General features: G+C 43.1%; 1 protein-coding gene across 2 annotated transcripts in view; it reads right to left on the bottom strand.

The window, feature by feature from the left end:
* Positions 1-2533: 2533 nt before the first annotated feature.
* The window catches only part of DRD2 (dopamine receptor D2), a 32524-nt gene continuing 17861 nt past the window's right edge, over positions 2534-17196 (bottom strand). The window contains exons 2-8 of one of the 2 annotated variants that reach the window (XM_076358580.1): positions 12308-12620; positions 9234-9343; positions 8577-8713; positions 7703-7893; positions 6739-6825; positions 5751-6090; positions 2534-5170 (exon numbers count right to left, since the gene is read on the bottom strand). In XM_076358580.1, coding sequence (XP_076214695.1) covers positions 4977-5170; positions 5751-6090; positions 6739-6825; positions 7703-7893; positions 8577-8713; positions 9234-9343; positions 12308-12589 — 1341 coding nt within the window. In that variant the 5' untranslated portion in view covers positions 12590-12620 and the 3' untranslated portion in view covers positions 2534-4976. The remainder of the gene's footprint in view (positions 5171-5750; positions 6091-6738; positions 6826-7702; positions 7894-8576; positions 8714-9233; positions 9344-12307; positions 12621-17196) is intronic. The other variant, XM_076358581.1, reaches the window with a different exon arrangement.

The raw sequence follows: 17196 nt of genomic DNA, 5'->3' as shown, positions 1-17196 counted from the left end.
TGAGTAGTTACTTAACCTTGGCATAAGCTACTGTCCTGGTTTTGGCTGCACTGCCAGCCCCATGCAGTGTCTTCACCAAAACCTTTTATGCAAGACCAAGTGATAGAGGTGGACAGCTGAAATACTCCCACTGATGTGAATTCTTACATTAGGTGTGCTTAGCCAAGTGAAGTCCATAATTACTTTTGGGGGGCATATTGACTTCTGCGTAAAATACAGCGTTAAAAATATTGTACTTATCATACAAATTGTCTGCAGTGCCATAGTAGTCTCACAGCTTCTCTTTATTTTCTCCATGCAGAGAGATTGCGAGTTTGTAGATCCCACACAACTGTTTATTGTTGCCAATGAAACTCATACAGATTGGTGCTTATGTTTGACTCATATATATTTGTTTCCCTCAACTTTTACAGATCAGGTAGACAAATGGTGTCCCAGTGAGAGCAGTGGCTTTCAATCCCCATCTTGAACCGGTACTGCTATGGACCAGATGTGAATGAGTAGTGCCAAAAAGTAAATACAGGCAGCTGTTGTGATGCCAGAAGTACCGGCATGACTGCTCTTGGCTAGGTACTTATCTGTTTTTCATCCCTTCCTCCTCCAAATCCTCCCCAGTCTGCTTCTGTCTAGAAGAGAAGAGAGACGGAGAAATTTAAGAACATTTTCTTTTCTGTCTGCGTCTTTCTGCACCCTTTCTTTCCCATGTCTGATTCTCCTAGCTTCAGTCTAGACAAAAGCTAGAATTCTTAAGGATAGACTGGGATAAGGGAGAAAAAGAAAAAATGCAACTAATCTGAAAAGCAAGTAAGAAAAAATACAAGATCTCATCTGAAGGCCACCTTTTCCTGTTACGTGTTTGTACGATGTATAGCATAACCGTAGGTCCCTAGAGTCTGACCCCTTACAGCTAAACATCATTGGTGCTGCTTCTGGTAAAAAGAAAGAAATAAGCATATAACATCAGGGTAGCTTGTGTAAGTCTCTATTTAATTACAGTGCCGCATGAAGACATTTGTTGGTGTCACATGTACTTGTGATGGATATTATACATTCCTGACTCTTCAGGAGTCATGTTTTCACTGGAGATTTTCACCACAGAGGTAGTGGCTTTTTTTTCTGTTTTCCTTTTTGTTTCAGCAGGACTTAATAAGCTGGTTATACCTACTGTAATTAGTTTACTCTTCAATCAGGAAGATAAACACTATCATGACTGTAGTGGGAGCAAGCAGGCAAGCGCCAAATACAGTGCAGGCAAAATTCACTAGCTTCTTAATTAAAACCTGTTCAAGGGGTGCACAGAGCCACACTGGCTTCAGCAAGCTGTGAATCACAGGGAAGAAAAGCAGGAACAGGAAGACTCAACAAGCAGAACTAAAGCTTCTATTACAAATAATGAATCACAAAATAGGGACTATAGCAAGGGTCTTAAGTTCTTCTTCAGGAACGAAGAAATGAAATCTTCTCACTAATGTGTTTTAAAAAACATATCAGTACCCTTACCATCATCAGCGTGTCCCGCCATCTGAAGTCCTTGGAAAAGCAGTATTTTCTCCAGAGTGGAAGTAACAGTGAGGACTGTATTTGCCAGACTCAGATCTGTGGGCAAGAGGCCTCAGAGTCCTGTATGATGCAACTGACTTCTCGTAATTTTTGGAAGTTTCTGCAAACACCTTCCATCACAACTATGGGCTGGTTGTCATCGTGCCAGGTGCTGTACAAACAGATTGCAAAGACTGTCCTTGCTCTTGGCATTAGTTTATTCTTTGTAAAGCCAGAGGTGATGATATATTTTGGTCCTCTCTCAAAAAGAGTTATGAAGGCTTGATTCATGGGTGGAAAGTGCTTTAGTTTGTTGTCTTTAAGTGTAGGTGTAGTATGGGAAAGGAAAACCTGCTGCAGAGGAGATGAACGGACACGGCATTACCACCCTTCCAAGGGCAGTGGGGGTATACGTATTCCCACAAGATACCTTTGAGTCTGGAGTGTTAGGAATGAGTGGCTTTAAATCTCATTGGGATGAATGATGGGCTGCAGGTAATTTCTCCCAACAAATATCTAATCTCTAGGAAATGACACCTGTTTTTTTTGGTCCAAGTTAGCAAACATATGGAGGACATAGGCCCTTTTTCAGCAACTCTTTTCCTCCATGACATTTTGGAAGAGTTTTTCATCTGGTAGTTCAGGTGAGTTGAGCTACAAGGTTCTCCATCTAGATTCAGAAACAAAATTTTCGAGCAAGGTACACAATATTGAAGATGATGATTTTGTCCTGGGTTAACACTGAACACAAAATTATGGCACAAAGTTAAGACATTATTCACATTCCACTTGTTTTGAGGGCTCACACCAGGTTTTAGTACAGAGCAAATACCACCTATGGCAACTTCCAAATGCTTTAAAGCTTTTTTGTCTATATGCATATTATTTTCTATTTTGATTCAGCTCCCCACCTGTTCACTAAGTCAAACGGCACCTTTCTGCTTTGCAATTGTAAATATGTTAGAAAATTGAGCAGTAGCTTGTTACTATTTTTCCACCAAAAAAACTACTGACTTTACATTATTCTTTGAATCTTTTCATTAATACCAGTTTGGGTTGATTCCCATCACTGAGTGAACTGGCCTGCTTAAAATTGGAAAAAAAAGAACAAATAACGTGTGCCTGAGATCTCTTGAGTTAGTGTTTCCGATTTTCTGATTAAAAAAGGATTGGAAAGTTTCCTGTGCTTCTGTAAGAAGTTTTTTTTTTCCCTTGCCTATAATCCTATTAACATACAAAGTACAAAGGTTCCCTAACTGTGCATTACAATGCTAAGACAGAAGAGCGACTGGCCCCATCTTGCATGTTCATAACGTTTTCTTCTGACAACATCGTGTAACACCTGGTTCACGTATGTCAACAAAATGTTGCTCTGATAAGCATGTACTCTCTTACTCTGTTAATACATAGGACCTATTTCTGCTGAGGGTATATGCTAAAATCCTTTGCTAAGCTGGGACACACTTAGGCATCTGCAGGATCACTCTTAATTTAAATTTATAGCTATGAACAGACCTTGAAGAGCCACGTTCAAATGTTATACAAGTCCATGGGCTAAAGACTAATAACACTGGCTATTGGCCTCTTCCAGAAATACAAGGTTTAGAATGGAAACCTTTGGATCGAGATGGGACTCCTGTTTCAATTTCAGAAAATAGCTGAGAGCGTGTGGTATAGCTGCTTGACATAATCTCTTCTTGATATGCATCTGGAACACGTTCTACCAGCACAGTCCATCCCACAGGAAAATACTTTGTTAGCGGTATAGGAAAACCAGAGAATAAAAGACACCCCCCCCTTGGCAGCGGTCTTTCTTTATCTATTCTGAAGCAGAAACTATGTAAATATTCCACAAACTGCATAGAGAGAAAACGGATTATATTGCTCTCCGGATTGTGTTTTAACATCTTTAGAAAACAGCAGGTAACTAGAACTTGGGAGCTTGCCTCTGCATATGGCTATTGTAATCATCTAGTTCTCTAGATCCTACGTTAATTTCTAGCCAGACCTATTTCCATGTCATTTTATTCATCTTACTATATTTTATTTACAGAGATATTACAAAATATATTGTGGACTGAGTACAATTAGTAAGTACAGTGTGGATTTGGCAATGACAGAGTCAGCGTGGTGAAATGAAGCTGTTACGGGTCTTCAATAGTTTTAATCCATGAAAGATAGATATCAGAGTGTAAGGGATGCTGGAAACATCCAGACCTTTCCACAGTCCAACTTGGACACAGGAGCAGGTCCAGCTAAGGACTTTCTTGGGGTTTTATTCTGCCTTTTTCCAAAACACACAGTTTTATCTCATTTACTGTTAATTTAAATTAGGCACGATGTTATTCTGCACTCTCTCTATTGAGAGACATAGGCAAATCATATCTGAGGTGGTCCTTGCCTTCATGGCGCCCTGAAGTTAGGTGAGAAGAACTGGACCTAACTTAGCTGACTTGTTCAAGTTCACATCTGAGACGGACATGGCTGCAGATGCCTCACCTGGCACGCTGTCTTCATGTTTCTACATTCACCACACTAACACTCCTCACCTATTTCTGTAACTTCTTGTAAGAGACTGGAGATGAAATGCTGGTGGGCAGAAATTGCTGGCTGATGATAGATGATAGTTGGTGTCCTGTTTGATCTGAATGTATACCATGCAATACAAGGTATCACTTCTTTAGCTTCTCTCCATCTATTTTTTGGCTTGGGCTTCTGTTCAATTCATCCTATTTATTCATATTTACACTGATGTAGTGGTCCCACATGAGACTTATTCTCCCCTTCTTCTTTCTGCCTGTTGCTTGTAGGTCCACATTGTTGCAGGGATTGGATTTGTAGGTGGCAGAACCTTCTTAGCCCACTTGGGGACCTCTTAAAGTTTTTTCTCAAGGCTTCAGCAGTTTAATATGGGGTAAGTCAGCTCAAGGTGAAGGCAAAGCTATTGCATGGAGTTTCCGCAAGCTCTGTCTGGCTCCTATTGCAAAGCGGAAAAGATGGTCTTGTCTTTGGTGAGAACTGTATCAATGACGTAACACGCAAGCCAGTAGCGGCAGTGACCTATCGCTACCTTCACATGGCTCTGCGACTGTCTGTGTTTAATGCACTCAAGGTTAGATGGCCACAGGCAAGAATCAAGTGAGCGTGTCTTGATTTTTGCTTCCGCTTTAAACACAGTGTGAGGGTAGCTCTGAAAAGTGCTCTTGGGATTGGTGTCCCAGAGTCCAAAGGTCACCTCGAGGGATGAGAGAACCTCCCACATGAAGGTCCTCGTTACATCCCCACCAAGAGGCGCATGGGCATGGCACTGTTGTAACACTGTAGGCCTCATGCCCAATACAAGAGCTCGAGACCTCCCCATGGCTGCCCGTTTGTGTGCGTGAATGGCATTGGTTTCTTTTTTCTCATTCTTAAAAATGCGGTTGCTGTTTTCACTTTTAACAGTGGAGGATCTTCATGAAAGCCTTGCGAAATTCAATGTTGAAGGTGGTGTAAATAATTGGGTTGACAGCACTGTTGACATATCCAAGCCACGTAAAGGCGCTGTACATTGCTGGGGGGATGTTGCAATCGCAATGCATGTTCAGGATGTGAGTGATGAAGAATGGGAGCCAGCAGATGATGAAAACACCTGGGGGAAAAGGAAAGAGACAGATTTTGATTGCTGAAAGCTGGACAAATTTTGAGACTATGAGAAAAGTAAGGTTCTTTTGGGTATAAAGGAAAAATGTTTCCCTGAGGAATAAGCCTTCTGTTTGTCTGTTAAGTCTCACAGTCTATATTCTGAGTATCCAGGTACTGAAGAATTTCTTTGCTGATGTAATTACACCAGTTACATCAAAAAACCTGGCCTTCGGAGGTGCCAGTTTCTTGCTGAGCTATGCTGCCTTTGTGTTCTAGAAAGCCCATGAGCGAGCTCTCTTGCCTCTGCACCCAGCTGTCTTTTGGCAGCCCAAACACCCCACAGAGGGACAGCTTTCTGAGCCTTTTGTACAGCACTGTGAACTGTTCCTAGCTGGGAAGGAGGCAGCCTTCCTATTGGCAGCCTCTTGCCTACTTGCCCACATATCCTTTAAATTATATCCGGTGAAATTATTTCTGTGGAGGCCTGGAAAAACAGTCTACACTGGACGTTCAGACTGGCTACCCTAATCCTGGGTAGCTATTGGTTTTCTGCAGAAACACAAGAGGAACCCAATGCGCACTCTCACCGAGTACAATGGCTAGCATCTGAGTGGCTTTCTTTTCCTTCTGTTGTGACAGTTTCCTCCTGCTCACAGTCTTGAGAGAGGTCCTTGTCTTGCCATTGGGCATAGACTGGATCTCGAAGACCTTGGTTGTGTGGGGTGTTTCTTTGGCATGTCCGTTCTTCTCTACTTTCCCAGGGCTGTCCAAGGGTGCCTGCAGGGTTGAGTTGGTGTCCTGATTAGAAGCAACTGGCACAACCAACTGATGGTTACTTGGTGCCGCTGGTTTGATGGTGGTTTTCTCAGGGGGACTGGTACTGGACACCATCTCCATTTCCATCTCTTCTATGTGACTCTCCGCCTCCTGGACAAGAATCAAATGTCCACAACACAAAGACAGATAAATATACAGAGAGGGGCGATGAACATTCCTTACAGAGTGAAGCTGGATGATGTTGAAGAACAATCAATCCCTCTTCTCCCTCCCTACATTTTTGGTAGATGCTTGGAGAAAGGGCTGTAAAGTGTTTACAGATAAGAATACTTTGGGGTAGATGGGATTGACCGCAGCGAACGACTCTCCTTTATTGCACAAAGAGGCTAAGAAATGGGAGAGACACTGTCTCCACTCCCCATAGATTTTATTTTGGTTTTCAGAACATAAACAAATAAAAACAAAATCAACAAGCAAAACCCAACAAAGCCAATGCAGTCCAAGGCTTAAAATAAATAACAGAGAGGAGAAGAAAATCAAAGACACAAAATGTTAAAATGTCATGGCTTTTATAGCTGATCTTTAGATGAGCTTAGTCGGGCTCTTTGAGCTCTTTGATCTTAAACCCCCTGCTTCACTCTAAGGAATGGGAAGAATATTTAAATTTTGAGAATGAATGGTAACCTTTGTTCTTAGTTTGTTTTTCTCCCACCCTACATAAATTCATTTTGCGTCCTGAGAGGAGAAAAGGGGAAAGCTAAATGCTCTGAAAAGCTACCACTTCTCTTTAACACTCACCACTTTGCGCTTATTAACTTGGAAACTCCCATTGGACTTCACAATAACTGTGCAGAGCTTGACGTCTTCTGGATGAGTGCATTTGTCCTAAGGGGCAAGCACCAGCTCAGAGGTTACACAAGCAGATAGTAATTGGGAAGGGAAGCTGGTAAGGGAGGCACGTGGAAATACAAACACAGGGCATGAAGCAGAAATTAATCAGTGTGACTAAGGTGCTAAGAATGATGGAAAACTACTCTGAAGAAGCAGTAATGGAAGCAAGTATCCCTTGTGCTTTTCACCAAAGGAAGGAAACCACAAAGATCTGCTTATGTTTCAGTCTATCCCTGTCTCGCTGCCTCCTTTGCTTGACATGACACTGGCCTCTGAGGCAAAGCAGTTTGGAGGTAGTGCCTCTGGGACTATACATTCCTACTGGTTGTTTTGCCCGCGCTGCGAGAGTAGCGTTTTGACAAGCGGTCTCACACTTAACACGCTCAGCTGGACTCCACTTATATACATATCTCATGCTTTGAGAGGCTGTTTTCACTGCAGAGGTATCATTACCAGCGATGTAGTTTGCACCCCAGCCACGCAAACAATTTCCATTGAACTTCTTCATCACAACAGCAGGACTGACTCGGAAAATAGTATAGCCCATAGTCTTGGGTACCCCAACCCAAACTCAGCAGAGCCAAAGGAAATGCAGTCTGGTTAATGAAGCAGCTCCTAATGCAGATCTGCTGATGAAACATCCCCTGAGATCCAGGGAGGCCTGTGAAGCACCAGCCAGTGACCTGATAATCCAGAGTGTGCAACTGGGACTCCAGAATGGCACAGGACACAGCATTCACGTTTGTGATCCAGTATTTCACCTAGTCCAGCCAGTGTCATTTGGGGAAAGGAGGAAGTGCTTTGGGGAATGAAGTGGAGCGGGAAGGGGAAAGGACAGAGACTGCTGAGAGCAGGGCAGAGGTCTAGTTACCTTCAGTGGGGCTTGCATGTCTGAGTCCAGGCCGTGGCTGCTGCGCTTGGTGTTGACACGCTTCCTGCGCTTCCGGAGCACTATGTAAATCTGCACATACACCAGCAGGGTGACAATGAAGGGAACGTAGAAGGAGACGATAGAGGAATACACAACAAAGGCAGGATTGGCAATGATGCACTCATTCTCATCTGGAAGACAAAAAGTTTCAGGCTTGTTGTCCCTGCTGCTAGCAGCTAGCACGGGCTTCCCCTTCTCTCTTCCTCTTTCAGAAGGCACAGAGATAGCCAGAGAGTGAGGGGTTCGGATTCTAGGGGGGACCACCATGTCGGCTGGAAGTGGTACCAGAACAGCAAACTCCCCTTGGGTCACAGGGAGTCACATACAGACCCAAAGTCCCTGGCTATTGCTTGCCTTATAACTAAAAGCCCACCAATCCCATGCTGTATACAATCCAGTCTTCCTACGAAACTGATGGCTGAACAGCCAGTTCTTTTCTCTCCTGTCTCAGTGAAGCTATTTGTCCCATGACTTTCCTTTTCACGTGTTTTAATATAAGAGGGATTTTGATTTTCTAGTGGACAAATGTTAATGTAACATTGACAAGTGTTGTGTAAACTTCTACATAACCTCAGTTCTGATGTGTCTAAAACACTGGTCTGGAACAGCAAGAGATGAAACAGATCCAGAAGCAGCTGACAGAAATAGTCTGGGATGACACCGGAAGAGGACACCTGAAACAGGGATGGATGCATCCCAATAAACCTAAAACCTGATCCCCATGTTTATTCCTGACTTGTAACAGAAGGCTATCTGGGGACCCAGTAAAGCCAGGAAGATGCCAATAGCCAGCTGCAGGTGTCATAACACTCACCTGTGTTGTTGAGGCCAAAGAGGAGTGGGCAGGAGATGGCAAATGAAAGCACCCAGACCACAGCAATCATGACCGTGACCCTGCGCTTCGAGCTGTAGCGGGTATTATACAGCATTGGCATTGCTACTGCTGTGTACCTGCAGTGTGAAGATACAAACCCAGCCTATTGTTATTCTGCCAGTGCTGACAAACTTTGTGGGAAATTACACCTAGTTACTGTGTCTGAAAACCTGGTCCAGCAGGAGAATATAGGGCAAGTCAGGTTTCGCGACTCCAGGATGTCTGCAGTCCCTGTTTTGGAAGGCATGAGGCTGGGGTCAGCTTAGCATAGCATTTTTCTTCCACCCTCTCTGAGCTACTGCCTTCCCACTGATGTCTGCTCCATCGTTCAAGTATGTAAACAGAAGGACTGAACTAATGGGGACATATACAGACAGTTCCATTTACATTCTCAAGACCAGCGTTTCTATGTCTGCTTCTGACGGAATCCCTGCTCAGACCTCATTTAGGTCCTCTAAACTGCTCTTCAAAAGACATCAACAACACTAGCTCTCACCATTTTCAAATCTCTGAGTCACAGGTAAAATTAGACCATATAAAGATGGCCATGACACGCTACCGTGAATTTGACGTGACTTGCTGCCATGGACCCCTCACCTGTCAATGCTGATGGCACAGAGGTTGAGGATACTGGCAGTGCACATCATAACGTCAAGGGTCACAAAGATATCACAGTGGATCCGACTAAACCTCCACTCCCCAACCACCTGCAGAGAGGGAGAATAAGGTCAGTAAAAGAATTCACTGAGGAGACGCTATTGAGAGGGTCTAAAGGGAGAATTTTGCACAAAGATATAGACTCTTGCTGGTAGCTGGAGTTCTGCTGGTTCAAGAGGGATCCAAATTTTGTCTACAGAAGTTCCAGCTGGAATCAGGTCACATGCAATCAGTCACATGCTGTGTCAAGTAGGATTGTTTGCCATTGAGTGCCTTTGAGGACTTTGTCCTGTCTAGTCTAAAGGTCTGAAATGATGGCACGGCCACAAAGGAAGTACTCTGCTCCACCCAAACCATTCTTGAGAGCATTCCCCTGAGGGCTGGTGTGATTTTGTCCTTCCTAATTCCACCCTGTTACTCTGTATTGAGTTGGGCAGCCCAAACAGCAAACGCAACCCTGGACTCATATTCCAATGACATAAGGGAGTGCAAGTCTCCTCAAAGTCAGAGTGAACTATGTAGGAGCTTAAACAGGTCTCTGAAGCATTGCAAAGAAGTATTAGGAAGGAAATATGATAATTTTATATCCTGAGCACCTCTAATTGTAGTTACAGCTTTTTATTAGACACTTTTTTGCAATTATACCTCGCAAAGATCAGCAATAGAGAAGCGGGAGTTTTCCTTCATTTCTTAGTTTAAAAAGTCAGGGTAGAAATTCCTCACTTTTTTTTTTTTTTTGTGAGTGAAATGAATTTAATTCAGAGTGAAAATTCTTTGACACATTACATGTTGTGATAAAGGCAACGAACTAATGATAACACTTCCAGTTACCAGTAGCCTTTTTCTCTTCGCTTATCTTGCTATTGAAACTGAACTTTGCCAATTAAGTTTAATAGCAATTATTAGGACTGCTGTATTTGACATGTGATGAAAAAAGTATATTTCCCTCTAATAAAAATAGAGTCCTACTGCATTTGAAAATAGAATGAATAAGATATCTATTCTTCAGTTATTTCTGCTCTGATATACATAACCATAGGCAGCATAAAGAAGGAAGAAAGAATGACTGCATTGAAGCCTGAGTGACAGATGAATACTCAGTGATTAAAAAAGCACTTAAGAGACAGTTACATTAATAACTTTGATGAGAATTTGCCTGAAGGCAAAGGTTTCCAGCCAGATATAAGCCTCTGCAAAATCAGTTTCCTGAACACTTAGTTTTGAGTTTATGGGAGATGCTGTAAACCGCAGCAGTTCTTTCTCTTAGCACTTTCATTTATGTAGGAGAAACCTCGGAAGTTCGGAGGTAGAACATTTGTTTGCATCGAGGCTGATTTTTAAAAGGATTTCCTTTTGACGTTCGGTTTTGTCCGAGCTTGTGACACAAAGCCTAAAAAATATTGAAGATATTTACAGAACAAAGGGTTCTGGCCAGTTTTGATTTCAGATTGCACACCTGGAGAGGGACCACAGTGTGCCTAACCCATGTCAGTCCAATGGCTCCTTCTCTGTCAGCAAGTATTTGTCATGGTTTTTTGTTGCTTCAGGCTAGCAGTAGGTTTAACAGAGTGTGGATAAGAGGAGAAAGGGCAAAAGTAAATTAAAAAAAAAGAACAGTATTGCTGAGATGTAGAGTCCTGATTGTCCTACTTCGTGGACTAAGAAAGCTGAGATTTCTGACCAGCTCCATGCACACATGAGCCCAGAAAGGGGAAAGCATCTTACATCATTTGTGCTTTATTCTTCCACATTAAAATAAGAAGTGCCTGAGAGACTCTTATAGCTGGGCCTAAGAGAGCAAGAGCTTCTCACAGCATAAGCCTCTGCTTAAAATGGGTTGTCGCAAAAGAGGAATATAATAGAAGAGCGTAACTAGTCCCAGAGGCATTGACTACAGTCACAACCAGCCTGTGGTCATGTTAATAAGCTTTAGCAGATGCACAATGCTTTACATTTTTAAAGTGCCATGAAAACAATCATTAACTAGAGTGATAATTAGTATGTGGTTTCTCAACAGCCTATGTCACGTCAGTGGGTTTGTTTTGCTTTGCATTAATACTTAATGGGCTAATTGGTTATGGCTTCTTCCCCTGCTCTCCTCCCTGTTTTATAATTTTCCCTTATAAACAAGTGCCTGAAAATTAATTGTAAACTCCATATAGTTTCAGTCTCATGCTTTCTCACTACCATTCATTCTTTCTTGGTTGTGATTGCCACCAGCATGCCAGCTCTCAGCTGACTGAAGAACACAGGCATCCCAGTGAAGGGGGCCAAGGGAGAGGGGCTGTGTATCTTCTCTTATTCTTTCCTCCAGCGATGCATTTCATTCTTTCAGGCTATTTACTGTTGCAAGAGTCATTTGCCATCACGTAAACACGTGGCAGTCTTGGGAGTATTTGACTTTCACAAACCACAGTGCCACTCAAATACGGCTCTGTATGCAGAAGCATAGAGCTCTTTTGTACCAAAGTGATGTGATAACAGTGGCAATGTGAAAAGCAGCTCACTTGTGATTCTGTTTCTCTCATATATTGTGACACAAAAGCTCTGGATTTACATCCTAGTTCTACAATTGCCTGCTCTTCTTACCGCTGTAGTCCTTCGGAAATAAGGTTTGGATTACTATTTGATGTAATTTATTAGCATGACACCCATGATGTCATTGCAGACTCATTCATCCTTATGCTTGGGAATGAACAGTTCATCTATGTAGTTTTGAAAACAAAACTGGGGTCCTTTCGCTCTTGACCCCTCTATTTAAAGGCCAGATTTTCAATGCAATTGGATTGTAATTTAGCCCTCTGAACAACAGTGTATTTTCAAGTCAGCCTGTCATCTGCTATCGTGTCCATTTCCTGGAAAAATCTGACCAACCGTTAGGAAATGAAAATCACTTTTGTTTTGGGAAATTCAGAAGGTCTTGAAATAGCTGATGTCCAGGCTGCTAAACCTTCCCTCTCTCTCCCCATTCACCAGAAACATTCAGTACTGCAAAAGAAAACTGGGTCACCTACCTCCAGATAGACCACCCAAGGCATGACCAGAGTTGCTACCAAGAGATCTGCCACTGCCAAACTCACGATCAGGTAATTAGTGGTAGTCTGAAGGGCTTTTTCCCTGGACACAGCCATACACACCAGCACATTGCCAAAAACAATGACAAAGATGAGGAGGGTGAGCAGCATGGCATAGTAGTTATACTGAGGCTTCTGGTCTGCATTGGACTCGTTGAGTGGCTTGCTCCAGTTTCTGTCACCGATGTCACCATTGTACCAAGAGAGGTTTAGGGGATCCATGGAGGTAAAAGTGCCAGGTTCCAGCTCCACCCTGACACAAAGATGTTGAAAAGACAGTCAAAGGCCAACATGTAAAATAAAAATAAAACAATTACGCATGTGCTGCCTCACTCCTGGGATTCTCTGGAGCCTGTTCCCCCTACCCTGAATTCCTGTGTGCAAATGGTCGACTGACTGGAAATGCGATGAAGACCCAGATGGGAGGCTGAACTAATGGTCAGATACCTAGGCAGGGATTCAAGAAGTTAATTTCTATTTCCAGTTCATCCCCCAGATTTCTGTGGCCAGGGATATTAGTTACTCTGCGTTAGAATTGATTCAGGCAGAGTGCCTGGGATTTTTGTGTTGGCTCCCCTGACATTCTCTAACCACTAACTGCTCCATGTTAGGTGTGCGCAGTTCAGGGCAGATGTGCCATGACCCACTTTGTTTATTTTTCATGTGCTTCATGGGGCTTTGGGCTGTGTTCTTTTTTTTTTTTCTTTGCTTTTCCTTACTTTTTTCCTCCAGCAGGGAAATAAATAAATAAATAAACCTATGAACTGAATTGTGATGATAACGAAAGTTGACAGTAGCAGTTTTCAAGTCAGGGCTGGACTGTACCTGCCTTCTGCCATTCCCCCAGTGAAGTTGCAGTGCAAAGGGGAAAATGGTGGGGGCATGACTGGGTGCCGTCCCCCAGCCCAGCCTCTGCAGCTCCTGGCACTGGGAAGACAGGTCTCCTTGGAAATCCGTGGCATCATGGCAAACCATCATTTATTCCCTGGCCAACGGCCACGTGCTGTGCACTCTTTCAAGGTAAGATATAAACAAATGATGGGTTTTGCTATAGAGTTTCCTAGAACCTATTTAGGTTTTTGTGTTTGTTTTATGCAGGCATAGCAAAGACAACTGCAAGTGTCTTCTCATCTTTTGGACTTTTTCTGTCTCCCAGGGCTGCCTCTGTGCTCTGCTTCCTTAGCTGGGCCATTTTCGGCACACAGTAAGGGGGCTGTCACCGAGAGGCCTTCCTTCGGTTTCGGCTGGCTATGGATCAGGTCCCAGGCTAACAGGCATTTTTTATGCATGAAGAGGAAGAAGAGTGAAAATGAACTGAACAGAGATGAGGAAACAATATTCTAAAGAAATGTTGCCATCTGGATACAGAGGTTTGTGAGTTATTAACTCTGCAAATGCAGACAGCAAAAAGCTACTCTCTGCTAAGGAAGTTGTATAAACAAAGCTGAAGTGTGGAATGTGATGTGTGAAGGGAAGGTCGTGGTTTCTGCTCTGATAATACGCTACAGTAGAACTGATATCTCTTAGGTCATATTTCTGTATGGTGCAGGCTAGTGAAGGTGCATGAATGTCCATGAGGTTATATGGATTTTATGCCAGCAGCTGATGCAAAGCAGTGATATCAGGACTCTGCATACCCCTAGATTGTTTGCATCCAACTGCACATATGTCCACATTGTAAGAAACTGGCTAAGAGTTAAGCTACATGATGCAGACAGAGCTTGGCAGCAGGTGTCTGTGTTGGGGGTCTTTGTCTGGTGCTGGCATAAAAAACCAGAAATTCCACATTTGCAATGAGACTGCAGTGTATTTGGCCACTGCCACTGGCATACAGGAAAGTCTTTTTCTTGGCTGTGCGGTGAGGCTCTTTTGGGTCTCATTTAGGTGGGCTCACTTAGATCTCCCAGGGCAGGATCTGTGCAGTGGGTGCTCGTGATGGTTGGCACCATCTTCTGCGTATTTCCACACCATGTCTGGGTCCTGCCGGAGTTTCTGCCCACTTAGAAAAAGAAGGGATTGCCACATGATGTGTGTTTGCTGAAGCAATATGGGCTAAAATGTGAGTATATTGCCTCAGTCTGCGAATCATCCCTGTCCTCTGCGTAACTGAGCCAGTAGTACAGGCAGAACTGGACATGCTCAGATCTGACTGCCATGCACCTGGGTCCACCTTTCAGAGAGCCACAAAGGCCATGAGGAGAGGAGCGCTGAGCTGAATTTCACTGTATGAGCTAGTAGGTTCCCTGAGCTCACCAGAACCACTAGTGCCAGATGCTCCAAGGACAAGCGAGTGGAGCAGTCTGGTCATAATAACACGCTCTGGCATACAGCAGAGGCAGACAAATGTTAACATCAAGTCATAGCTGTGCCATTGAGCAAGGTGAAATACAGCTCTGTCCCATTTGTTGAAACAGAGCTTCTTTGTCAACCGGTAATTTAGTACAGCGAGGCCAGCAAAAATAGCTTTGTCATACCCGAACTGCCACCCAGAGCTGCAGAGGGTCTCTGGAATGGCATTAATCCTCGTTAATCATTTCAGCCCCTTGCCAGGTTTACTTGTGCATTTAAAAGTAAAGCATCGAGATCGGTACCTGGGCCTGAAGTAGTCACTACATCAAGAAATGGTGACATGCCAGAAAGCATGATCAAAGAGTAAAGGCAAGAGCTGTTTAAAAGCAGCTGGAGATTTTGGCTACTATGGTTTTGGGGTTTCTGGTTTGAGAGATCTTGAAGGGACCTCATTCACTGCTCAGCACTTTCTAAAATCAAGTATTCCATGTTTCTCAAGCTGTATCTCCACAAAGACCACTGTGATTTGAAAATCTGGCCGTGTTCTCAGACATCCCAAAACAGGCCATTTAATTTTCTTAATAAAAGACAAAGTGAATTTGATTTATTAAACCATGTAAGTGATCAAAATAGCAAAACATTTGCAAATATCAAATTCACCTGGGAACAATGGTTTCTTTATGTTTCACTGAGCTTTTGTGTGCTTTTCTCATTCAAAGAACAATTTGTATAATAATCCTTGGAAATTTGTTGCATATGGGTCCTTAATAGCTGATAATTCAAAAAGTGTCTGTCTGACAGTGCTATCAGCGGCACTTGATAGCTCTACAAATGTCTTCTTAGAAACTGTCAAAGTGTCAGAAATTAATTAAATGTTAGCTTATGTGACTCAGAGTGAAGGGGAAAAATCAATGCTAAATGCAGCAACAGTTTTTTCTTTTCTCCTGTTGCCCTTTGATAACGCAAAACTACCTAGAGAAGGCAGAAACATGCATAAAATGCAGGCTGAAAAAAAAAGCAGGAACATAGAAAAGTATCTTAAAAGTATAAAAGGAGTAGAAGGATTTGCTATGTGCAGGATCAGCCCCTTGGTCTGATTCTGGCTCCTTCTGAGCTCTGCCTGCAGTTCACAAAACAGCATTGTGCTTCATGGAGACAAGACCAGAGACAAGGGTGAGTTATGTACACAATCATTCTAGCCCTGCTCATTTTACAGGCCACTGGAACTCAGTGGCGGAGTTGGAGGAACCATATACAGGTAATCTCTCATGTCGTCTATTGGGCATTTACTCGATGCGGGTTAGGGAGGATGTGGAAGGCCCTGGATAAAGTGAGCAAAAATTCTCTTCCATTTCCTTCTGCAGCTTCTGCAAGATTTTATTTTTTTTTTCTTTCAGTAGAACTTTTTTTTCAGCAATAATTTTTGTCTTTTCATGCAGCTGGTCATCATGAGGAAAGTTAAAAGATTACGTCTGAACATTGTACAAATGAAAAGGTTTGGTGTTTCTATTGTAAAAAAAAGCTTTAATTTGGGAAAACGAAACACAAAAAAGTTCCAAATATTTTGCGTGAAACAGGGAAACTAAAACACAGTGTATTTGTGGTCATGCAATTAAAGGCTGTATCTAGTACATACCCATATGGTACAAAACTACAATTACATGGACAAATCTGTTAAATCCTAACTTTTGAGAGTTTGGGTTTTCAGTCCTAAAAATAATCTTCATTTCTCCAGACACAGAACTGGCATCATTCGGAAGCATTATGGTGGCCATTAGAGTGTCTTGTGAGTCTTTCAGTACTGCTTTAAGGAGCACTTTTTATTTTACTGCTGACAGTTTCTCAGTAGAGAAGAAAGAAGCACTTAAAAAAGCTGACTGGAAAAGAGAGTGCTCTTTACTGCATTTCTCCAGGCACCTGCATTTTCATACGGAGGCAGAGGGAAGGGATCATAAATACGGTGAAAAGGTAGCACAAATGGCACCTCGCTACGCACTGTCCTTGTGGAACCTTGTTGAGTTTGAGTACCGCTGTACACTACCACCAGAGGCAAAACAGAGTCTCCGTTTTAGCCGAGACTTTGGATGCAGATGTGGGTAGAGTCCCGAAATGGAACAAATTCCTTTGTGAATTAACTGCGGTAAAGCCACTTTAATTCCCATACAGAGTCCACACGGATTTGTAGTATGTCTGAGCTAATCCAGATATGGATTTACTGAGAGGTCAAGGGCAGGACAGAGCAGCAAGGTTGCAGCCTTGTGTTTGATGCCAGCAGTGCAGCAGCATGCCTGCCTCGCACAGAGCATCTCTGCTGCTTTCCCCTTCTGTCGGATCAGGTGTACACCCTGGTCTGTGCTAATGCCCTTTACATTAACTTCCTTGAGTGCCCCTGTTCAAGCGTGGCCGAACGGGGAAGCAGTTTGCCATCCGGAGGAAAATAGCCTCTCTCAACAAGTTCCCATGCTTTCCAGGTGTCTTTCAGCAACTGGAGGAAATCTGCTGTCCGGCTGCTACTCCCTGCTGGAAATGACAGGGAAAAG

Source organism: Aptenodytes patagonicus, chromosome 23, assembly GCF_965638725.1.
Source record: "Aptenodytes patagonicus chromosome 23, bAptPat1.pri.cur, whole genome shotgun sequence".
NCBI lineage: Eukaryota > Metazoa > Chordata > Aves > Sphenisciformes > Spheniscidae > Aptenodytes > Aptenodytes patagonicus.
This window is presented reverse-complemented; position numbering and strand designations above follow the sequence as displayed.